The 26,430-nt window shown below is 42.8% G+C and overlaps 1 protein-coding gene across 1 annotated transcript in view; it reads right to left on the bottom strand.

Annotated features, from left to right (window-relative positions):
* Positions 1-26,430, bottom strand: part of GRID2 (glutamate ionotropic receptor delta type subunit 2) — a 1,221,843-nt gene that overhangs the window by 129,234 nt on the left and 1,066,179 nt on the right. The window contains exon 14 of the mRNA XM_066574896.1: positions 3,713-3,879. Coding sequence (XP_066430993.1) covers positions 3,713-3,879 — 167 coding nt within the window. The remainder of the gene's footprint in view (positions 1-3,712; positions 3,880-26,430) is intronic.

Raw genomic sequence — 26,430 nt, forward strand, 5'->3', positions numbered from 1 at the left:
TTCCTGACTTAATAACTGGAAATTGCCCATTCATGCTATTTTTAGTGCAGTAATGCCGCAATATTTTCACGCGCCTATATAGCGCTAAAACATCACTTGTGTGAACGAGGCCTTATTTAGTGTAAGCTGCAAAATGATGTTTATTTTAATTACAATTACCTGCCCAAGAACCATCACAGATGCACCTATATTTTTTTTTTTCAGACACTGGAAAGAAGTCCTCTATTTTTATGGGCTGTCCAGGAATTTGTAAATGGTTGCCAATCCTGCTCTATGTGCCTCAAATAATCCAAAAACACCTCACTTGAGGTTGCTAATGTCAGGCACATGAGATTACATACTATTATCATACCAGGCCCATTGGGTTATTAATTTAATAACCGCATGTGGCTCACATTATTAGTAAATAACTCCATGTACCTCACTTTAGACTAGTTACTCAATGTGTCTCACATTAGTAACATTGGAGTTACTAAAGGACAGTGAAAGAGAAAAGATACTAGTTTTTCCAATGTGAGGGAATTAGCTGGGGATCTCCGGGATTGGGTACTAGAGGGCACGTCTTCAATTCAAGCAGCTTGTACATAGATCTTCAAAACTCAGTGACGTTTACTTCTTTAACTTTAGGTGTAGCCCCTTGCAGTAGCTCAGCCCCGTCACATGTGCCGATTCCAGCCAATCAGGAGGCTGGAATCGGCACATGTCATGGGGCGGAGCTACGCGATGACGCGTACAAAGGGGCGAAGCCAGAATGCTGCTGCTGCCAAGCCGAGCCGAAGGGAAAAGACCCATCTGCGCAAGCGCGTCTAATCGGGCGATTAGACGCTGAAATTAGACGGCACCATGGCGACGGGGACGCCAGCAACAGAGCAGGTAAGTGAATAACTTCTGTATGGCTCATATTTAATGCACGATGTATATTACAAAGTGCATTAATATGGCCATACAGAAGTGCATAACCCCACTTGCTATCGCGGGACAACCCCTTTAAGACTTCATTGAGTTGCAGCAAGTGATTGTTCCAAATAGACAAGATGCGGAACACTTGTGAAACTTTGAAGAAGTGGCTTGGTTACCAAACTCAACTTATCTAAGTAGTCACAATATCTCCCAAAATGAACAGCCAAACAACTGCATACTTAGTGGTACTCCCATGATCTGCTTACCTCCCATGATCTGTTTATACCCAGGACTGCAACGGTAACAAGAGGGCATCTGCTACGTCTAGAAGAAAGCAGGTTTCATTTTCATCACCAACACTTCTTTACTGTAAGAGCAGTGAGACTGTGGAACTCTCTGCCTGAGGACGTGGTGATGGCAAAATCCATAGATGAGTTTAAGAGGGGACTAGATGCCTTTCTAAAGCAGATGGATATTACAGAATATAGACAATAGGTGATCAGCGGGTTTGTAGTTCTGGGTCTTATAGTCAGGTAGGAACTATCAAGATTGATCCGGGGATTATTCTGATTGCCATTATGGAGTCGGGAAGGAATTTTCCCTCAAATGGGCTAATTGGCTTCTGCCTCTTGGGGTTTTTGCCTTCCTCTGGATCAACTAGAGAGTGGAAATAGGCTGAACTAAATGGACATTGTCTTCATTCAGCCCAACATACCATGTTACTATGTATTTTTACACAGCTCAATGATTGGGTGTGAACGTTTGCCTGAATGCTCATTTGTCCGATCATCGGGCCATGTGAAAAAGAAAACTATCAACTGACAAACAAGAAATGCTTGTTTTCCTGCTAATATTTGTTGGTCATCTGCACATCTCCCCATGTAAACAGGGAGATGTGAGCTGCCCAATGACAGCTGTAAGAGATCGGACGATCATATTAATGTTTGCTGGTCTCCATACTGCAGATCATCTGCTCTGTGTGAATGGAAGTGACTGAGCTCCAATCGACATAATTTGTTGATCAGCGCTTGTTACAATGGACTGATTGTTGGCAGTTCTGAAAGGATCTTAAGTGCCCTTTCACACTGACTGATTATGATTTAGATTATCTCTGAATTGTATACATCTGAAAGATAATCATTCAGTATAAGTGCTGTCGACGACTAAATGACGAATGGTAATTTGTTCCCTTATCACTGTCGTTTAGTTTTGGCAGGCATAAAATGAAATAAAGTGTGTGTAAACAGGCATTCGTTCGTCTATGAACAATTGCCTGTTACTATGAATGGAAGCAATCTCCGGCCGCTCTGCCTCCATTTTCTTAATGATCAACACTCCTGTGTGAAAGCCCTACAATTCTCCTATCTAAAAAGACCCTAAGCTTAAAAAAAAAGTGAACTATAGTTGTTCAATCTAAACAAGAGCTAACAACTGAATGCTTCTCCCTCTTCATTTATTTTATGCAGGCATACAAATCATTGTTGGCTCATTCACTTCCGTTCCATTTAAACAGCGATCATTCAGTCTTTCACATTAGCTAACCTGAGAGACTGAATCATACTGAACAATTCAACAAAGAATCTACTTTTCTAAACAGGCTGCATGAGAGCGAATGAGCTTGCGTTGACGTCACCCTCTTGTCTGCTCATTCAAACAAAAATAAATTAATCTAGAAGGAAACTTAGATTACCAGTACATACCAAGGGTTCCTCCACACGAACATATGTGTTTTTCGGCCTAAATGGAGGAACCTGTAAGCTTTTCTCTGCATTGAACACTGCTAAATTGCCTCTCCCTATCTTTTTTTACAGCTCCCCTAGGAGTCTATGGGAGCTGCCAGCCTATATCGATCGAAAGAAAGATTAAGACCTATCCTAATTATACTGGAAACGTATAATTGCGGTTGACGATTTTGGTCACATATGTGCTTTTTTTTCCACCGCAAAATCGCCCATATGAACGAATGCATTTGAACCTAATGCCTCAGATGGTCGCAATTTTTGGCTAGCATGAAAACGCGGCTAAGTATATGCGTAAACATCCTCGCGTGACTAAAGCCTAGAGCAGACAACCTGAATCTGATTCAGAATCTGAAGTCTAGGCTTAAAACATGTTCCTTAAATATTGGTAATTGTAGTAGAAATGAAATGGTTGTTTACAATAACTTTCATCATTGTTGTTTAATTTGGTCACGAATATTTCAGTTGTGAAGCTAAGGTGTAAAACCTATTATTGAAGGCTATGAAGCGGGAATCCATTTTTTTTTACTTTAACAGTTTCCTTAGCAACCACTCATCCATGTTTATCAGAGAAAAGGTACATTGTGTTAATCATTGAATGTGGATGTTATAATTCCAGGATTTGAATCACCATTTTGTAGTTTGCATTCTTCTTCTGTAACAATGCAGTATATTTCAGTAGAGCATAAATTTATATAAGCACTGCTGCTGGTTTTCATTGACAGGAGTGTCATAAAATTTCACACATTTCTAGACAGCAATATGAAACTTTTAATTGGACTGTACCATGACAACATACAGCAACTCACCAGCATGCAAGCTTATAAAACGGGAACTATACCATGGGAAGCAATAAGCGTGAAGCAATATTGTATCGTTATTCCTTGCTTCGATAATGAATAAAAACTTAAAAATAAAAGAATGTCACTTATAAATTGTTACTTGCCCTGGTTTAATTGCAACACCTCTGTACACTTTCAAGATGCGTTGGGTACACACATGGGAAAAGCACAGTAGTTATCTTTTAATTTGCCTCCACTCTGAATATTTTCGAATAAATTATAGAAACCTACCTTTGTGAGAAAATATCTCTATAAGGGCTGCCATGTTGCAGTGCTATGCCATAGCCTCTATCTGCAATTGTGTTCGCTACTGTGTAAAAGGAACAGTCTTGATCATTTATAGCCACATATTCCAGAACGGCTGCATCCCACACAAAAGCATAGTTTCCATGTTTGACCTGTTAAAAAAGACAATATAAAATGCAAGAGGAGTCGAAATGCTTTATGTTTACATAATAAACATGTCATTGAAATGCTATCCATAATGCTCACTATTATATAAATAAATAGACATTTTGAAAAAAGCAAATTAAATGTTAAAAAAGCCAACAAGTATGTGCTGAAATAATTTGCATCTAATCTGCATATTTCTATCGAACTTTGAAAACAGGCAAACGGCACTCACCAATGGACAACCACCGCTGACCGCGACTCTGTATGGTAACTCAAAGGTGCTTCAGCCTGAATTAAAGGCTATCAAATATTCATGAAGGAAAGATGAAAAGGCGGCACTCCTTGGTATTCAGAATGTAAAGCACTACTTTATTTCATATAAAAAGAAAATAGGGGGAAGACCAGGACACGGTGCACAAAAAATAGGCAACCATTTGGGACTTGTTATTTGTATAGAGCCAACTTATTCCGCAGCGCTTTCATGTAATTTGGTTTATTACCCCCCACCAAGCTGGGTACTCATTTTACCAACCTCAGAAGGATGAGTCAACCTTGAGTCGGTTACTTGAACCTTGCAAGGATTGAGCCCGCAACCTTCAGGTCATGAGCGAGAGCTTAAGACTGGATTCTACTACCTTAAAACTCTGCACTGTACGAGGCTCTTTTTTGTGTGTCATGTCCTGGCCTGGCACCTGCAATTTTTTTATATGAAATAAAGTACTGCTTTACATTCTGAATACCAAGGAGTGATGCCTTTTCATCCTTCCTTTCTGGATATTTGCTTTCTATGTACCTACAGGTGAGGAGACTCGCTGTTTCTCATCATTTATTATTCAGAACAAAAATGTTGCCCCTATTCTGAAAAACATTTTGTACAAAAACTTTGCGTTTCAGCAAAATCAAACTATAGGGTTTTACTTTACCTGTGAATGATCTCTGGAAAAAGACATGTTAACAGATCATAGTCTGGACACTAAATGAGGTTTCTCTTTCTACCTCTCTCCTAGTTGGATGTCCCAGCACTATCTGAAGAACTAGTTAGTTGCCCATGTATACCCAGCCAGTCAACTGCAACAAAACCAACCATTTACTCTATTGTTGTCTGTAGCTCAGGAAACTATCTTGGTAGTAGACAGCCATAGAAAATAAACTTCTACTAAAGATAGGCACTAACATTATAATTAGAGTTGCGCGAACATACTCTGCCAAGCTTGATGCTCGTTCGAGTATTAGCGTACTCGATGGTGCTCATTACTCGAATGAGCATCAAATCGTGTTTGACCCCGCCCCAGCTTTTGGCTCCTCTCTGCTATGACGTACCTGTTTTGGCCCCTCTGCGCCGCAACGCAGCGTGCATCATTGGCAAATTTTTTGTCTGGCAGGAAGGGGAGAGGGGGAGAGAGAGAGAGAAACCAAGAAAAAAAAAAGCACAGGACCCAGCGTCCCACAATTAAAAAATGCTCGAGTCTGCCATTGTAGTCAATGGGGTTCGTTACTCGATTAGAGCTCTCGAATTTTACGAAAAGCTCGACTCGAATAACATGGACCCCAGCATTTGGGTGCTCGCTCATCTCTAATTATAATGCCAAAAAAACTTCCTGTTTCAAGCATTTGCAAGTCAAGAAAAAACACCCCAAAGTTCAGGGAAGTTAAAACAAAGTGATTGTGCAAGTATCTGATTACATAGTAAATCATGATGTGTTTACTGTAATTTTATAAAACAGGTTACTCCTGAAATGTCCTCTAAGTGGAAAAGGTAATTATAGCTTTTATTGTGATCAGTCTGAATAATAAGCAAATACAGTTTTTGGATTACATCTTAGACAAAATTACATAGATTTCTATTTATTTACTGATAATCTCTTTCTGGATAGAAGCCACGGTATTGAGTTATAAGCCACAGCTTACATTATAATGCCCACTTTTTAACACAATTTTAGGTCCAATTTTCTTTTTTTCTTGCTATATCTTTCTAATGCCCACAGTTTTGTTTTTGTGATGCAGAACTACAAATCTACTTGTATAGACATAGAGTTAAGTCATATAATTGGGGAACCCCCCAGGGGCTATGTGCGCAATAGTATTAAATTGAATTCAATAATAAAACAGTGTGAAGTAAAAAGACATTCAGGCATTTAAAAAAATTGCCATGGTAGACTTTTGTTACCTACTGTATCTAGCAGAATCCTTTATTCATGGGCCTGAAAAGTGGGGTTTTAGCTGAGCACATGGTCACATGTGTGAATATGAAGTTATTTTGTAGGGTCAGAAATTAAAATACCCATCACAGGTTCTGTTGTTTTTAACTTAATAAGGACCATGCACCATAAATTTATGGTGCTTGGTCCTGGGCTTTAATCCAAGCCAACAGTAAAAGTATAGTGTGGGACTAAAGCCCTGTAGCAGGAGCAGTTCGGGTGCCCGGCTGTTAGTCACAAACAAGGACGTGGAGATGAGAGCATAAGTGATTTTTAACTACTTCTACTTTCTGTTTTGTGGGCTACATAGTGCCCAATGAGAGCTATGTAGTGAATAGAGAAAGTGGAAGTGTTGCTTCCCTTTTTTCGACCCAGCGATCACATGATCGCTGTGTGTTTCCTGCCATGGCAGAGGAGCAGGCTCTTAGCAAACCCAGATCAGCTCTGCCAGAGACTACTGTCAAATTAAAAAAAAAGACAATGTGCATGACTCCCCAGAGGTCTTATATGACGTAATGGTTACATAGGTGTTAAAAAAATACTTACAAAAATTTTTGTTTTAAATATTACAGAAAAAAACAAAAATATGTATATAAAAACAAAAAAACAACCCACCGCCGATGCCAACCTAAACTGTTGCTATATTTTCTTGATGATCTCATTCCTGAACTTTAAATTAGTGTAAATCTACTAATTTAAAAAATAAACTATAAATTTATAAAAAAATCTTTATTTCAGCACTTTACCTTTGATGAAACTAAAAAACAGGAACAAAATTCAGTGAAACTTTTGCCCGCAAAATCTATCTTTCTGTGTGTTATGGCAGGTTTAAAAAAGCAAGGGGAAGGGTGTGACCCAGCGTACAACCCTCCGTTGCAGCGAGTGTATTTACACATACATTCATCTGTCAAAGCCCTAAGGTTTATGTATAAACTGATGTTTAGCTTCGTAGCTAGGTATTATAAAATACTGCATTTCAAGGGGAAATTTTGCTCAGAACATGTAAGCATGTCGGTCCAAAACACGTTGAATCATAAAAGGGTTAACTATAACATTTTTGTGTTTTAAATCCAATTTTAGTACTTCTTGAAGTCTATTTGTGTGATCTGTGTTGCTTTGAAAGTTTGTTCAATGTCATGAGCTTTTATTTAGGTTAAGATGAAAATACTGTTGTCTTTGTTCTTTATTCTAGATGACTGACTGTGATTGAACTAATTTCTTAGCTTTAACAATGTCAAGGACTCTGCATAGTTATGATTAGCATCACCTTGATTTCTTTATGAAATTAATTCTAAGGCACTTATGCCAAACATTATTTCATCAGTTACAGTAAATTCATTCTAGCTGTCAGTTTCCATCTTGTTGAAGAGTTCTTCACATTTTGGGAATGCAACGACATCCTCATTACACAATGACCACTTATTTAGTAGGATGCGGCAAATGGATTGCATAACAAGCAACATCCATAAATCTGAAAAGAAAAAACTAAACGGCCACCATTGAGTGACAGTATATAGTGCCGGTAGTTTCCAAGATGGAAGCATTTATGTTTTTGTGACTGTCTCTTGTGCGAGGCGAGGTTTCCTGCAACGCGGCTGAGAGACACACCAGAGGATCGCAACCTCACCGAAGCGATGGGAGGTGTTTTTTTTTTTATAGAAAAATGCATTGCATCCTCTGGTACATCACAGAAGTGCGATATTGGGCCACGTTTTATGACCTGATATCACGCTTGGCCATGTACAGGGAGCCTCAGTCTTAGGGTGGCTTAATATGGGCATATGCGCAAAAATGCTTGCGATAGTGTGACTTTTTGCGTTGCACTTTCATGCACGTTTTAGAGCATTTTACTAGTCTTTCCTGCGCTGCCGGGGACCATTCACAAAAGCGTGGGATATAACCGTGCCACGAATGAAAAGGCTGTGCAGTCAAATTAGTCCCTGGTGATATGGATTTCCCTGCAGAATTGCGCAGTCCATTGTACAATTTTGCATTGATCAGGTGGTCATTTGTGCGCCACTATAGTCTCCTATGGTGCATTAGGCGCGCAAATGCACACAAAAATAGAGAATGGCACTCAGTTTTTTTGCTAAATCGAAAGTGTGGATGAACCCATTGAAAACAAATTTCACGTATGCAAAAATGTGTGCAAATGCTGCCTTAAGGGTGGCTTCAGACTGATGCAAGTGCAGACATTTTTGCTCCCGCTATGATGTCAATGGCTTCGTTCTCATTTCCTTTTTTTTGCATGTATGCAAAAAAGTAAGACCTGCTCTATTGTTCTATATATTTACAAACTAAATGGCCCCAATATGCTAGAACATATGCAATATGCTGCACAAAAGCCTTACTGGGTTAAATAGCCTTTTCAATCAGGGCGGGGGCATTCGGCGTATATAAACTGGCTCTGTGCGCGCAACAATGAACAGTTATATGCGCAAATCAATCTCATTCACTGTGCAAATACATTGTGCTGAGGCGAGCATAATTGCGCATATGCTCATCTGAAGCCGTCCTCAGGGTGCGTTCCTATGTGCATTTTTTGTTAAGGTTTTTTAACGCCCTTTTTTGGCCAAAACCAAGAGTAGATCCAAAAGAGAGGAGAAGTAGTACCCACCATTTATTCTTTCCCTTTTTTTTTATCTACATCTATTTTTGGCTTCAAAAACCGCATCAAAAAACCTGAACCAAACCTGCGCGTGTGAACGCACTCTTAGGACTCCTTCACACAGGCGTATTTGATTGTGCAGTACACAGAAATTAGAACCCAATGATTTCAATACGTTCGTTCACACTTCCGTATTTTGCGCACACATTTTGGTTGTGCAAAAAAATGCAGCATGCTGTACTTTTCTGCACATTTGCACACAAAAGTTCCCAATAGGAGTCTATGGAGGCTGCACAATACTCTGATACATGCGCAAATAAAGCATCATTCGTTGAGAAGGATTTGGTTATATGCAGCTAATTGGCCTGATGTAATTCAGCTGCTGCTTGGTGACTGGATTTGTGCTTGCATTTCCTGCTGGGAGAGAGGCAATAGGAGGTGCTACATTCACAGTCTGGTCTCAGAACTAGTTACAGGGCTATTTCATCTCTACCCCCAAAAGTCTGCCCATGTATGCAACAATACACGAGTATCACATCACTGCATATGAAGGAAAATTTACCATTGGTTCATCTGGAAAAAGCTCAGATACAATTTCTCAGGATATTTGAATGGCTGATATTTTGTTTTGTGAAGTGGCTGAAAATTATATCGAAAGAAGAAGCTGTTATATTATATTGGGTGTTTTCTATTTGGAATATAACTTCTGTTTAAATGGTCACTAATGACTTAAGCTTATATGATAGCCAGTGTAATAACCAGCAAAAAATCTCTTTATTAACCTAAAATTACATGTTTGTGCTGAAAAATCACTCTAAAGTGCTGACCACTAGGGGTCTCTCTTCCTTTTAGCTTGCTATCCACTGCCTGTTGTCAAATGATTGATAGGGGATACAAGGAGATCAGACAGGATGTGCAGGAGGGGATGAGTCTTCCTGCTCATTGGATTGAATAGAGAACATAGAGGAGTATACTTCTCAATAGTACCATGCAACACTTCATGATGATGCTATATCTCTCTATGTGTGTTACAGACAGTTAGAGGACAGGATCTGTAGCTCTCTGCGCACAGTGTATAGAATACATAACATCAAGTTCCTACAGTCCTGAGAGAATTAAGAATCACAAATACACCCTGCAGAGTAAAAGTGGGAAAAATACAATATACAAGTCATATAATGGTCAGAAATCATGTTAGCCGTCATCTATACACATATGGAAGCTTATTCTGAAAAGTCATCTGAAAAGTTAGATACCTTTTAAATATTGTTGCAAACAATTGAGATTGTGTTGAAGGCATTCCCTCCACAATTCACATTTTCAGAAACGATATATATAATTCCAGTATATTATAAGAGATCTGATAAAAATCACTTTTATTGTAATGTAAAATACAATCTTTATTTTCACAATATTACCATTATACATGTTCGTATAATTCACATTAATCACATAATGAAGACATATAAGACCGACTCCACAAACACTGAAGGATGCACTGGGATATTTACCAGTGAAGAACTTCAAGTTTGCTAGTTAATTCACAAAGTAAAACATGACATTTTACAAGTCTTTACATTTGTTACACTTCGTTGCTTTTTATGCTCCTGGAACGTCGGAGTTACCATTGCACTGCATGCCTATAATTTTATTTGTTTTGGTTTTTTTTACCTTTTTTAAAGGTACAGAACATCACATTTACTCAGTATCTACTTTAGGCCTCCACACGGCCGACAAAGTCATGCAATTTTCTCACGATGCTACAAATTGCATGTATATGAAGCCCATGCTTTTCTATTGGTTTCTTCAGATTACGGATGTTTCGTAGCATGCGATATTGCAAGACAAAAACCTTGTGGGTTTTGCGATATGCACGCAACCTGTGACGTTTAGTAGCCCATGTTTCCCTATGGAGCCTTCCTTTCCATTGCATCACATCACACGAAAACGCAGTTTTCGTGTGGTGTGGTGTGATGCAACTTTGACAGTAGGAAATCCTACTGTCAAAGCCGTAACCTAAGCTCTAATGCAGGAAAAAGTAAAAAAAAAGAATACATCACCTTAGAAGCGCTGAGCAGGGCTCCGCTGCAGCTTATTCCCGATCCCCCGCACTGTTATTTTTAATCTCTTCTGGCTGGAGATTGAAAAATCCCCGCCTCCTGGAAGCGCTGCCTTTGATTGCTGACGATTAGCCAATAAGAACCAGCGCTAGATGAACCAATCACAGCCATTAAACGAGTGCTGGCTTTGATTGGCTAAGAGGTAGAACTATATTTTTCTTTATCACTATTTCTACTTTTAAGTTTGCAAAGGAAACGAGTCCCCGGTTATAATTTGAAAATAATTAAAGGGAACCTGTCAGGGTACATTCGCACCTGAGTTTGGGCTTTCAGTCACAATTTCATTTCTCTGTTCTGTTTTTGGAACAGAAAAATGAAATTAAAATATTTCCGTTTTTTCCCCATTGATTTCAATTGGTTTAAAAAAATTTTAAAAATGCATTGCACAAACATCGCAAGTTTGTGCTTTGCAATTTTTGTGCGATGCGTTTTTAGCATTCGAAAGTACCATTGACAATTGCCTTAAAAAATGCAGCAATATCGCGTTTGCAAGTGTGAAGGCACCCTGACACTTTGGATATGCTTTATTTGTGTGCAAGTATAGTGCTATGCAACTGCTCCCTCAGTATAAGGAAGGTGTTTGAGTGGTTGTTAATCAGTACTAGCATATGTGCAGTCCTCCATATACTGAGTTTCCCAGAAAATAAGCCCTACACTGATTTTTTGTGGGGTATGGGGTGATTGAAATATAAGCCCTTCCCCAAAAATAAGCCCTAACTAAACTACATACCACAGCACTGGAGGCCTTGCTTGATAAAGACTGTGGCAAGCAGTCAAAACGTTGCGGTAGAAAAATTCAAAGAATGGATTAAATAAACAAGAACTATGCTTTTTATGGAGACGTGCTGTGGATAATTTAACCCCTCGTGCTACTTACATGACTTTGATATGTTGTGAGCACCGGAGGCCAGCGCGAGGGACTCAGACGCTGCGGAGTAGGTGAGTATACAACACCCTCCGAAAATAGGAAACTATGCCTCTCTTTTTTTTTGCCTGCTTTTATCCCCTTTTTTGTGTTCTACCTGAAAATACGTCATCAATAGCATTTTGCCTGGAAACCCCTTTAAGCCAAGAGACAGATAAGTCTGTCAGCCAGCATAGGTTCCCATCTAAATAAAGGTCGATTAACATGGCAGATGGGTTCACATATTTTAAATACAATTTACGATAAGTACCTTACACTTTTATGTGGTTAGTAAATCTAACAGTAATGCAATTTTATTCTAATATTAAGGGTGCGTTCAGACGAGCGTATGCGTATGTGCAAATCCGCGCGTACATGCATGCAAAAATGCGCGTGAACGTAGGTCCGTGCTTTACATATGCGTGTTAGCAAATGTGATGTTGGCTGCATGGAGCGCATGTAGATGCGCTTCATACCTTGAGCTGTATCAGCATCCCAGCCAATATACACGGCGCCAGTATTTTAAGTATTGATAGTTGTGAGACACACGATTTCTTTGGCGCCCTAGCGAACTTTTGATTACTAAGTTTCTTCCTTTATATAACAGGCTGCACATCGTTTATTGGTGTTTACAACCAAACACATCCGGAACACAACATGGAGTGCTTTATGCAAAGGGAAAGACACAAAAGCATTTAGCTTTAGCATAAAAAAAAAAATTTACATTGCTGTCTATTGGGTTGTTCACACGAGCGGACTTGCGTGCAGCGTGTCCCATAGGAGCCAATGTTAAGAGCAGCACAGTACGGACCAAACTGCCACGCATGTCCTTTCTTCATTGCTGCGCGGGTTCGCATGCAGTAAAAACACGCCCATGTGAACACTTCATAGGAACTGCATGGTTTTAAATAGGCACCCAGTTTTGTGTACGCGTATGTGCGCGCGAAAACACGCTCGTCTGAACGAGGCCTAAATGTGTATAAATGCTGTTAGCGCATGTTTTTGCACGCATTATATAGCTGCAGCCATGGCTTAAGTGCTGACTGAATTCGTTGCATTTAACACACCAGCTGCTTTTGAGAGATCTGCTATTCATACTATGGCCTTCGTACTATGGCAGGCGAGGGGCTACATGTTGGGCTGCATTTCAGGTTCCCAGGTCCCACTATTAAGCCACAATAGCGGCAAGAGTGGGCCCCCCCTCCTAACAATTTTTACTTCTGAAAAACCCTCATTAGCAAGGCATACCTTAGTTAAGCACCACACTACCTCCAACAAAGCACAATCACTGCCTGCATGACACTCCGCTGTCACTTCTCCTGGGTTACATGCTGCCCATTCCCCCCCCCCCCGCACGACCCAGTGTCCACAGCGCACACCAAAGTGTCCCTGCGCAGCCTTCAGCTGCCCTCATGCCACACGCTGGCCTCATAGCCACACCACCCTCATGTCTATTTATAAGTGCGTCTGCCATGAGGAGGAACCGCAGGCACACACTGCAGAGGGTTGGCACGGCTAGGCAGCGACCCTCTTTAAAAGGGGCGGGGCGATAGCCCACAATGCTGTACAGAAGCAATGAGAAATCCAATCCTGTGCCACCTCCATCAGGACCTGCACACGTGGGCATAGCAATGGGGAACCCATGTGCCACACACTATTTATTCTGTCAAGGTGTCGCATAGCTCAATCCACACTGCAAGGGGAAAGCCGTCTGCGCTCTGCCCCCTACCCAAGTCAGTCAGTGTCTTTGTGCCAGACAGGTCAAACACCGCGATGGGAGCTAAGTTTGCACCAACAGCATAGGTGGGTCCTAGGAAACCCAAGACATGAACCAAAAATTGATCTGACCGGCCAAACATGGCAGACTTGCACCGCGGCCACGACATAGGCCTCGGCCCCCAGCTTCAGCAATCCTAGGCAGGAAGCGGACTTTCACTGCACCCAGGACATAGGCCTCTGCACAAACCCTCAGCAATCGCGGGCCTACAGCGGACTCCAATGCTAGCGTAGCTGTGCACGTCTCATTAGCGCTGTATTGCTCCTGTAGTTTGTCCCAATGCAGTGCCCCGGATAGTAGAGCTAACGTCAGATTAAATACAGGTGGGCTTCGACCCACACTGCATGCCCCAGTCAGACCGGGTTTTTTTATAAATAGTCACAGGCAGGTACAACTCCGCAATGGGAATTCCGTGTGCACCCACAGCATGGGTGGCTCCCTGGAACCCACCGGCGGTACATAAACAAATCCCATTGCAGTGCCCAGCACAGCTGAGGTAACGTCAGGTTTAATGCAGGTGGGCTTCGGCCCACACTGCATGCCCCAGTCAGACTGGGGTTCTTTATAAGTAGACACATGCAGTTACAACTCCGTGTGGACCGACAGCATAGGTGGGTCCCAGGAAGCCACCGGCGGTACATAAATATATCCCATTGCAGTGCCCTGGACAGCAAAGCTAACGTCCGATTAAATGCAGGTGGGCTTCGGCCCACACTGCATGCCCCTGTCAGACTGGGGTTTTTTATAAGTAGACACAGTCAGGTACAACTCCCTATTGTGAAGTCTGTGTGGACCGACAGCATGGGTGGCTTTTCAGAAACCGCTGAACCACCAAATTAAAGACGTGGGCCAGGCATGGCACGTGCATGAGGCTGCCGAGCTGCAGAGCCGCCACCAGGTTACGGCCGTTGTCACACACGACCATGCCCGGTTGGAGGCTCAGCGGTGAAAGCCAGCAGTTGGTCTGCTCTGTCAGACCCTGCAGCAGTTCGTGGGCCGTGTGCCTCTTCTCTCCTAAGCTGAGTAGTTTCAGCACGGCCTGCTGGCGCTTGCCCACCGCTGTGCTGCCACCCTGCGCGACACCGACTGGTGGCGACTTGCTGCTGCTGACATATCTTGATTGCGAGACAGAGGTTGCGTAGGAGGAGGAGGAGGGTGGTTTAGTGGAGGAAGCATACACCGCCGCAGATACCACCACCGAGCTAGGGCCCGCAATTCTAGGGGTGGGTAGGACATGAGCGGTCCCAGGCTCTGACTCGGTCCCAGCCTCCACTAAATTCACCCAATGTGCCGTCAGGGAGATATAGTGGCCCTGCCCGCCTGTGCTTGTCTACGTGTTCGTTGTTCAGTGGACCTTGGCAGTAACCGCGTTGGTGAGGGCGCGTACAATGTTGCGGGAGACGTGGTCGTGCAGGGCTTGGACGGCACATCGGGAAAAGTAGTGGCGACTGGGAACCGAGTAGCGCGGGGCCACCGCCGCCATCATGTTTTTGAAAGCCTCCGTTTCCACAAGCCTATACGGCAGCATCTCCAGGCTGATCAATTTGGCTATATGCACGTTTAACGCTTGAGCGTGCGGGTGCGTGGCTGCGTACTTGCGCTTGCGCTCAAACAGTTGCGCTAGCAACGGCTGGACACTGCGCTGAGAGACATTGCTGGATGGGGCCGAGGACAGCGGAGGTGAGTGTGTGAGTGCAGGCCGGGAGACGGTCGTGCCTGTGTCCTGAGAGGGGGGTTGGATCTCAGTGGCAGGTTGGGGCACAGGGGGAGAGTCAGTGGTGCAAACCGGAGGCAGTGAACAGCCTTCGTCCCACCTTGTGGGGTGCTTGGCCATCATATGCCTGCGCATGCTGGTGGTGGTGAGGCTGGTGGTGGTGGCTCCCCGGCTGATCTTGGCGCGACAAACCTTGCACACCACAGTTCGTCGGTCGTCTGCACTCTCAGTGAAAAACTGCCAGACCTTTGAGCACCTGGGCCTCTGCAGGGTGGCATGGCGCGAGGGGGCGCTTTGGGAAACAGTTGGTGGATTATTCGGTCTGGCCCTGCCTCTACCCCTGGCCACCCCACTGCCTCTTCCAACCTGCCCTGCTGCTGCACTTGCCTCCCCCTCTGAAGACCTGTCCTCAGTAGGCTTAGCAAACCAGGTGGGGTCAGTCACCTCATCGTCCAGCTGCTCTTCCTCCGAATCTTCTGTGCGCTCCTCCCTCGGACTTACTGCCCTTACTACTACCTCACTGATAGACAACTGTGTCTCATCGTCATCGTCCTCCTCACCCTCTGAAAGCTCTTGAGACAGTTGCCGTAATTCCCCAGCCTCATCCCCCAGACCCCGGGAACTTTCCAAAGGTTGGGCATCGGTCACGATAAACTCCTCTGGTGGGAGAGAAACCATTGCTGCCCAATCTGGGCAGGGGCCCGAGATCAGTTCCTGGGAGTCTTCCCGCTTCTGAGCATGTGTCATTGTAGTGGAGTGAGGAGGCTGGGAGGAAGGAGGAGCAGCAGACAGAGGATTCGGATTTGCAGCACTGGACGGCGCAGAACTCTCGGTGGATGATAGCTTGCTCGAAGCACTTTCTGCCATCCACGACAGGACCTGCTCACACTGCTCATTTTCTAATAAAGGTCTCCCGCGTGGACCCATTAATTGGGCGATGAATGTGGGGACGCCAGAAAAGTGCCTCTCTCCTAATCGCGCAGCAGTCGGCTGCGACACACCTGGATCAGGAGCTCGGCCTGTGCCCACACCCTCACTTGGGCCTACGCGTCCTCGGCCGTGTCCACGTCCTCTAGGCCTACCCCTACCCCTCAGCATGCTGTATTACCAGTGATTTCCAAGCCAGGAAAGAAATTGGCGCAAGCCTGCAGCCAAAATAGAATTTTTTCCCTTGTTTTTCAAAGGACAAGCCACACTGCGTGTATTCAATGAATACTACTAAGTTTAATAACTGTGTTGTGGCCCTGCAAATGTGTCAGAGAACTGCAGTGATGCAAAGTTATTCGCTACAGCAGATCAGGGATTTCCCATGCAGGAAAAAAATTGTCGCAAGCCTGCAGCCAAAATATAATTTTTTCCCTTGTTTTTCAAAGGACAAGCCACACTGCGTGTATTCAATGAATACTACTAAGTTTAATAACTGTGTTGTGGCCCTGCAAATGTGTCAGAGAACTGCAGTGATGCAAAGTTATTCGCTACAGCAGATCAGGGATTTCCCATGCAGGAAAAAAATTGTCGCAAGCCTGCAGCCAAAATATAATTTTTTCCCTTGTTTTTCAAAGGACAAGCCACACTGCGTGTATTCAATGAATACTACTAAGTTTAATAACTGTGTTGTGGCCCTGCAAATGTGTCAGAGAACTGCAGTGATGCAAAGTTATTCGCTACAGCAGATCAGGGATTTCCCATGCAGGAAAAAAATTGGCGCAAGCCTGCAGTAAAACGTAGCTGGCTGCGTCTGATTTTTTTTAACGTTCTGCACGCAGCACACACGTACCCAGAGCCCTGAGGACTGTCAGAGGCAGGCGAAATAGAATTTTTTCCCTTGTTTTTCAAAGGAAAAGCCACACTGCGTCTATTCAATGAATAATGTATGTCTTCTGGCCCTGCCTACACAATTCTATCCCTGTAGTATTAATGCCGGGTGCAATGGTCTGCACAGCCGGTTTTGAGAAAAAAAAAAAAATATGCAACACTGCTAACAGCAGCCTGGACAGTACTGCACACGGATAGATGTGGCCCTAGAAAGGACCGTTGGGGTTCTTGAAGCCTACACTCACTGCTAACACTCTCCCTGCCTAACCACCACTTCTGTCTCTATTGCAGGACGCAATGCTCTGCAGATCCAATTTTGAAAAAAAAAAAAAAATACAGTGCTAACACAGTACTGCACACTATTAGATGTGGCCCTGAGAAGGACCGTTGGGGTTCTTGAAGCCTACACTAACTCCTAACGCTCTCTCTACAGCAGCTCCAGCACGATAGCACTTTCCCTCAGCTAACTCACAAGGCATCTGAGCCGAGCCGCGGGAGGGGCCGATTTTTATACTCGGGTGACATCAGATCTCCCCAGCCACTCACAGCAGGGGGGTGGTATAGGGCTTGAACGTCACAGGGGGAAGTTGTAATGCCTTCCCTGTCTTTCAATTGGCCAGAAAAGCGCGCTAACGTCTCAGAGAGGAAACTGAAAGTAACCAGAACATCGCGTGGTACTCGTTACGAGTACCGAGCATCCCGAACACGCTAATATTCGCCCGAGTATCAAGCTTGGACGAGTACGTTCGCTCATCTCTAGTCGTTAAGTTTGCACCAAAATCATGTGCAGATTTCATTGTGGATTTTGGTGTGGAATTTTAGTGTAGACTCAAAGTAGAAATTTTACAATGTGTGTGAAAGTAGCCTTACTTTTCTTAGGTAAATCAAACTGTATGCATGGGAACCCATCACTATCTTTATATTGGGGGGCAGCACAAGCTAGTGACAAGGACCCTGATTCCATCGATTGTTTACTAATTTCTGTGCAGTAGTTTTCATAAAGTCAGAAATCACATGCTGTAATGGAAACCTGTAATCGTCGATATACATGAGTTGCAATTCAAAATGGCCCAGTCGCCATTGACAGCTTTCTCCAGCTGCACCGTACAGGGAGACAGCTGTCAATTAGCGGTAGGAGGGCAAGATTAGCTCACTGTTCATGAATGCCACAACTTCAAAGTGTATCCTGAGAAAGCTGATGTCATGAAAACTGCTGCGCTGAATTTAGTAAGTGAGCCATTCCTGGAATTAGAAATGGCAGCAAAATCCTGGTGATTTATTTCCTTTAACCCCTTGAGTGTCACGCCCGGAAATTTTCCGGGACGAGCTCCACTGCCCATAGCGATATAGCCTGGAAGATTTCCGGGCTATGTATCACTATGGGAGCTGCAGAGCACAATGCCACAAGCTGCTTTGCCTGCACACTCCCGCAGAGAACCAGTGCAGGACTTTGAAAAACAGAAGCAGGAAGATTTTGCTTCCGAATTCAAACTCCTTCACTAGTTTGTTTACAGGTTGCCATAGAGACCATCGGCTTGTCAGAAACAAGCCGATGGTCTCTGTGGCAGGGAGAACTGTCAGAGGACAGCCAGGCACCAGCTCTTACAGCAGAGATCAGAGAAAACCTCCGATCTCTGCTGTGTTAACTCTTTAAATGCTGCAGTCTATGTGACTGCAGCATGTAAAGGGCTGTCACCATCGGACCCCCGGAGCGTGATTAGGGGGACCTGATGGGTCTCTGTAGAAGTCCCCTAAAGGGACAAAAAAAGTGAAAAATGTTTTTTAAAAATTATTAAAAAAAACCAAATCATAACTCCTTTATTTATCCATCTACGTAGCTGTATGAGGGCTTGTTTTTTGCGGGACAAGTTGTATTTTTCAATGGTGTTATTTAAAGTACCATATAATGTACTGAAAAACTTTTACAAAATTCTATGTGGAGTAAAATGAAAAACAAAAAGGACATTCCGCCATCTTTCAAGTGCGTTTTGTTTCTATGGTACACAAACTGCAACAAAAATGACATGATAACTTTATTCTATGGGTCAGTACGATTATTATGATACCAAATGTGTGTAGTTTTTTTTGCTGCAGTACTTGTATTTTTTTCAAAGACATTTAATTTTTTAATAATTATTTTCTGCTGCATCTTCTGCGCACAATAACTTTTTTATTTTTCCGTCGACATACTTGAGCAAGGGCTCATTTTTTGCGGGATGTCCTGTAGTTTACGTTAGTACTAATTCAGAATCCATACAGTTTTTTGATAGCTTTCTATTGCATTCTTTCTGGGAGACAGGGTGACTGAAAAAGCGCATTTGTGGCGTTCTTTATTTTTTTTTCGGACTACGCTCACCGTGCGGGGTAAATAATGCATTACTTTGATAAATCGGACACTTACGGCCACGGTGATACCAATTATGTATTTTTCTTTTATGATTTAGATTTTTTTATTATGGATATGGCAAAAGGGGAGTGATTTAAACTTTTATTACTTTTTTTGTTTCTTTAAAGTGTGAAAAAGTCGTGAAAAAGAAAAAAAAAACATTACAATTTGGTATTGGCATAATCGTACCGGCCTGTAGAATTACTTTAATATATTATTTATACTGATCAGAGAATGCAATGAAACATAAAAATAAAAACATGCCAGAATTACAGATTTTGTTAAACTTGCCCCTAGAAAAAATGGATTTAAAAAGCAATCAAAATTTTACATGTTCCAAAAAATCCCGCAAAAAACAAGGCCTTCAAGACCTCTGGCAGTGCAAAAAAAAAATGTATGCGGCTCTTGGAATGTGGCAACACAAAAGCAAATCTTTAAGAAAAAAAAAGTTTTAAATGTACATTGTGAGACGGTAACCGGCAAGGTGCTGGAGGGCAGGTATGTGTCGCCTAGGATGCTCTTCTATGAGGCCTTGGGGAGCGCTTGGGCAGATACGTGCCACCGAGCATCCTGGGCTCGGTGGAGGAAGCCGGCAGTATGGTGTCAGTAACATTAAGTTACTGACACGGTGTAGTAAGTAAGTGGCTCCAAGCCGCATAATCCGGGCCAGCTTTTCCTGGAGTGACCAAAGCGAAGGGTGGGATGGTCACTCCCACGTACCAGGTGGGGCTGGTACCAGGCCATATAAAGCCTGGACCTACAGGGCCTGGGAGAGAGCTGAGACCTCTGCAGGTCTGAGAGCCTGGCTGGCTGTGTGCAGGAGCCATTTGTGTTACCAGTGTGTAGACAGGGACGCTCCATGTATAGTAAGTGCTCAGACGAGCAGGATTTACGTTATGTTTGCTGATGTGAAGGCCTGTATTTTGCTTTGTTTGCTTGGAAATAAACCCAGGCAAAGCCTGGACTAAAGACTTTATCGCAAGTGTCACTGTCTCTGACTGCTTATGCCCAGGTTGCTACCGATCCTAAACGCTAATCCCTCACAACATCAATAGCACAAACATAAAAAAACTGTATAAACTTGTTATGCAATACATTATATATACCCAAAAATGATGCCATCAAAAAGTACGTGTCCTGCAAAAAACAAGCACTCACATGGCTGAGTCAATGGAAAAATGGAAAAGTTAAGGCTCTTGGAATGCGACTGCAAAATTAGTTGAAATTAAATGATTAGACCATTTAAAAAAACGGCCCTGGTGTGTATGACAAGGTGGTAAGAAACCCGCCACTCAAGGGGTTAATGTGAATGGCTGCGTGGGTGGTTAGAGAAACCCAAATGAAAATAAAGATAAAGCCATAATAAAATGTGTCACTCCATCTATTGTATAATTTGCAACATGACTAAGGCCGCCTGCAGACGGGTGGAAATCCCACGGAATTTCCACCCTTGGAAGCTGCCATAGGATTGTGTTAGCAAACGCAATCCTAGGCAGACGGCTGTGGTTTGTCCACGCGAAATCACGTGCGGCAAACAAACCGCAACATGTTCATGTCACTCTCCCACCGCCGTTTCCGGTCTGCGCATGCGCCAGCTGCCTGGCAAACGGCGCATGAAAGATCCGGAGCTGCGGGGCGCGGGTGAGTACGCGCTGCTTTCTGCAGGTGCTTGGGTTGGGTCCCGCGGCAAGAATTCTCGCTGACGGATCCAACCCGGCCGACACATAACTAGAGATGAGCGAGCGTACTCGTCCAAGCTTGATGCTCGTTCGAGTATTAGGGTACTCGAGATGCTCGTTACTCGAGACGAGCACCACGCGGTGTTTGAGTCACTTCCATTTTCTTCCCAGAAAATTTTGCCCCGTTCTCTGGCCAATAGAAACACAGGGAAGGCATTACAACTTCCTCCTGTGAAGTTCCAGCCCTATCCCACCCCCCTGCAGTAAATGGCTGGGGAGATCAGGTGACACCCGAGTATAGAAACTGGGGCCGGCCGCGGCTCGCCACAGATGCACGCTGAGAGACATTAGGGAAAGTGCCGTCCTGCTGCAGCTGCTATAGGGAGAGTATTAGGCTGTTATCTTCGTCTTCAAGAACCCCAACGGTCCTTCTTGGGCCACATCTGACCATGTGCAGTACTGTTGAGGCTGCTTTTAGCAGTTTTGCAAATTTTTTTTTTTTTGTATATCGGGCGTGCAGACCATAGCGTCCTCAGTCTGCAGTCATTTTACTGAGTATAGGGGCAGTACTCTCGAGGCAGGGACAGTGGTACAGGGAAAGAGATATACTGGCTATATAGGCAGTGGGCTTTTTCAAAAAAATTGGAAAAAAAAATCTTTGGGCTGCCTGTGACCGTGTTCAGTTTACTGCGTGTCTGCTGGGGGTAGTAGTCACTCATTAATACCCTTCTAGGTGTTACTGCAGCCTTGCGCATAATTTTTTCTGGCTGCACTGTGCTTTCAATAACCACAGTCATCCTCCAACAGGGAAATGCATATACAGGCTATATAGGCAGTGGGCTTTTTCCCAAAAATTGGAAAAAAATACTATATTTTGACTGCCTGTGACCGTCTTCAGTTTACTGCGTGTCTGCTGGAGGTAGTAGTCGCTCATTAATACCCAGCCTTGCGCATAATTTTTTCTTGCTGCACTGTGCCTGCCAACCCTCTGCAGTGTGTGCCTCCGGTTCCTCCTCATCACAGAGGCAATTATAAGTTGACATGAGGGTGGTGTGGCTATGAAGTGAGCGTGTGGCATGGGGGCAGCTGAAGGGAGCGCAGTGACACTTTTGTGTGTGCAGCAGACGCTGGGTCGTGTGGGGCGGTTGGGCAGCATGTAACCCAGGAGAAGTGGCAGCGGAGTGTCATGCAGGCAGTGATTGTGCTTTGTTGGAGGTAGTGTGGTGCTTAGCTAAGGTATGCCTTGCTAATGAGGGTTTTTCAGAAGTAAAAATTGTTGGGGGGGGGGGACACTCTTGCCGCTATTGTGGCTTAATAGTGGGACCTGGGAACTTGAGATGCAGCCCAACATGTAGCCCCTCGCCTGCCCTATCCATTTCTGTGTCGTTCCCATCACTTTCTTGAATTTCCCAGATTTTCACAAATGAAAACCTTAGCGGAGCATAGGTCCCATACAAAAATGCTCGGGTCGCCCATTGACTTCAACGGGGTTCGTTACTCGAAACGAACCCTCGAGCATCGCAGGAAGTTCGACTCGAGTAACGAGCACCCGAGCATTTTGGTGCTCGCTCATCTCTACACATAACCCTTAAAAAAATATTGATGATTTGAGGATATAAGATCTGTATTACATATATTTGCTGATTGTACATAGCTATAATTATTAGTTAAACTTACGGCTTCCCCTTGAGAAGGGCATTGAATTATACAGTATATTTGCTACAAATAGATTTTTCAGTGACCCAATACTAATATTTTAGACTTAATTATGATATGCAGAAGTTCTGAGAGGAGGTCATCATTATATATTTCCATCTATTAACATTATACAAGGTCATATTTAGCAGCATAATTTCTGTTTATGCTGAAATTATTGTGCTATTGTACATGGGCAACTATAGTAATTACGTGAATCATGGAATATAAATATGCAGAGAACATAATAAATAGGAGCTATTTATGTTCTAGCACTCACAATGAATACTGCAATAATTGGTTTACCCAATTAGCTGGCATAGCTGCGCAGCGTCTCTTCTATACTGAAACTGCTGTACATTACTACAAACTTTTTAAAAACTATTTTCTTACCAATTAACTTCTCCAGTTAATGACTAGATGTACTGGAGAGGTTTCTTTTTTTCTTTAGTAGACGGCAGCTATGGCAGCGTTGGCAGCTATGACTTTTCTTTTGTATCAGTCTTTCCCATATGTCATTTTTTCTTTTCCTTTTATGTGTTATTTAGGGAATATTTAAAAAAAAAAAAACAATATAAAATCATATTTTTTTGCATATTCTCTATTTCTGCTTCAATGGAGTAAAGTTGCATTATTCTATATTTCCTATTTTAGGGCCCATGTACATGGCTGTAGGCATTTTACTTGTGCCTGCCAGCGCTGTAAAAATGCCTGAACTGCAAAGGGCCCGATGCATATACACTGAGGCCGCAATGCCATGGAGCCTGGGGAGACTGAATTTGGGCAAAAAAATTGGTTCGGTCCGAATTAGTTCGAACCAAGCTATTCACCAATACTCCTAAAACTTGTGTATAACACTGTTTAAGAGACATAAAACTATGTATAACACTTTTAGGTCACCTAGGAGTGGATGTAAGTACTTTTGAGCCTTTTAAGCAAAGTCAATGAAGAAAATAGTAAGCCGAAAAAGAAGGAAGAGGGAGGACAAAGAAGGACAAAGAAGAAGATGAAGGACGAAGAAGAAAAAGGATGAAGAAGAAAGATGAAGAGCAAGGACAAAGAAGAAGGACAATGAAGAAGGACGAAGAAGACAAATGAAGAAGAAGCAGAATGAAGAAGATGATGAAGAGTCAAGAAGGAGAAGTAGAAGAAAGAGGAGGTAAAGATGTGGAAAAAGGAAAGAGAAGAAAAAAAAGAATACATTTTTCCTCTACATTTTCCTTTTTTTCTTACTAATTTTTCCTTCTTCTTTCTTATTATTCGTCCTCCTTCTTTTTTAATGAAGCAAAATGAAGAAGAAGGAAAAAGAAGAAGTTTAGCATGGTTGGCAGAGACAAGCTAAGGCAGGCTCACACGACCGGATTTGCATTGCGGAATCCGGAGCGGGCGCTTGCCTCCAGGTTTTGCAGCAAATATCTTCCATAGCACACGGATGGAAATCAATTTTTCCTACACACGAGCGGAAATCAATTATGATTTTCCGCTCATGGAGGAAAAATCGCAGCATGCTCTATTTTTAAGCTAATTCTGTGCGGACGGCTTCCAACCCACAGCCCTTTTGCAATTGACATTGTGGAAAGGTCGTGAGGCGGTGACGTGAGAAAAGCAGGGGATTACGGAAACAATCTGTACTGTGCATGTCCGACGGCGAGCCGCGTGGATAATCCGCAGTATAGAAGAGGTGGCAAAATAACAGGTAAGCGCGGATGGCAGACTAGCACAGGGTCGGATTCCACTGTGAGCTCCTGCATGCAGAATCCAACCTGGTCGTGTGCAGCCGGCCTACTGAGGTTCAGGTTTGTGATGAACCAAACTTATAGCAAAGTTTGACCTGATACAGGGTTCAACTATTTTGGTTTGCTTAACACTAATATACACACAAACACATCTTAATACTTATTTTGGAACCAAAAGATGCAATATAACAATGTATCTCATCATGTCACAACAGCAGATGTACATCGTAGAGTTCATTTGATTTCCTATTGTCATTAAATTTATATAATATATCCATTTAAAAGTGACAGATCACCAAAGTGTTTAGAAGTTGAGAGTTTATTGAAGTCATAATCCAACATATTCATGTATTAATAATGATAATTGCTAGTTGCTACACGCGAGTTTGGATAAGAGTGACATAACACTTACATATTTAATAGACTGTCACACAGACAACCTCTGCTTATGTCTCAGACTCTAGGAACAGGATATACAAATTCCTGCCAACTTTTATAATTGTGCAAACTTCCATCTGCTAAAATTGAAGCTGTCATATAACAGGATTAAACAATATTTATAATGCAAGAAATGCAGAAGCATGGGGAAAAACGCTGTGACATAGCTGTGAGTCTCAGTTCCTGCAGAAAATCGCTATGAGATTTTGCAGCATCTGAGGAAACAAAGGTATGAATACTGACTCTGCCAGCCTAAATCAGTCAATTACCTTTAGAAGCTTGCTCCACAATAATCGGAAGAAGAAACAAAAGTTACATACTAGTAAGGGAACTGTCAAGTCTAATTCAGTTCATAGCAGTGCACAATCTTATAATTATTAGTCTGGCATTACTTTTATACCCAAACTTTGAATTAAGCTTGCCATTCTGTCTTACAGCATTACAGGTCTTATTAGGGATTTGTGGGCTAACTTGCAAACTGATGGGATGTTCTTTAATTTATGTTTTATTTTTATAACAGGTGGAACTGCAAAATCCTCAAAAATTACAATTTTTTCTAGCAACCTTATTGGATAACTTCAGATGAAAATGGAAAATCAGATACTATATAGAGTCCAGTGCTACGTGTATTGCAGTATGTTTTCTACAGTGTAGCAACAAGTCTGTTATTTCTGTGACACAACACAAAGTCCCTGTAATCTATTAACAAGAAGACAGAGGAAAAATATGATAATACATATGTCAGAGATAGCATCTACCTATGAACCTATGCACTGGTCGCAATGTCTTTCAGCTATGCTCTCTTGTGACTAAATGATATCACCAAGAGAAGCTATGGGTGTTTCCAGAGCAGCAGTTGCTCCTTTCAGCATTTCTCTGCTCTGGATAAGTTTTTTTATTCAGTTTTTAAATCTATTTCTTTTAGCCAAAGCCATATGTGGATCCAACAGGAAGTAGAATTCTAAGTCCTCTCGTTAGATATCTGCTTCCTTTGAATTCACTTCTGGTTTTGGCTCAAAAAACTGCATCAAACTCTGCCACAAAAGACTTTTGTGTGAAACAATCCTAGTATAGGTTGTACTGACTGGGGAATCCATCTTCATGATATACCCTTATAGGACATATGGAGAGGGCTGTTATGATGGAAAAACATCTTTCAAGTCAATTAGAATTAACACCTTGGCGGTGACCATCAGATATGCATTGTGTTTCTATGGGGCTGAGCCCCCATTAGGGCAAAAACACATGGGCGTATGTGCAGCTATGCTCGCCACTACGGTGTACAGTTGCGCATGAACAATTTTTTAGTTTTATTTTTTGGGCTATTCAGTGTGCAAGTTTGCAAAAAACAGCAGGAAGAGAGATCCTGCCCTATCTTTCTGGCACATAGTATCAACTATGTGTAAGAAAGATAGGGCAGATCGGCCGCATAACAGGACTAAATCACACCCATCTGAAGAAGCCCTAAGTGGGAGGTGTCAGCTGT

The sequence above is a fragment of the Eleutherodactylus coqui genome, chromosome 7 (assembly GCF_035609145.1).
Source record: "Eleutherodactylus coqui strain aEleCoq1 chromosome 7, aEleCoq1.hap1, whole genome shotgun sequence".
NCBI classification, from domain to species: domain Eukaryota; kingdom Metazoa; phylum Chordata; class Amphibia; order Anura; family Eleutherodactylidae; genus Eleutherodactylus; species Eleutherodactylus coqui.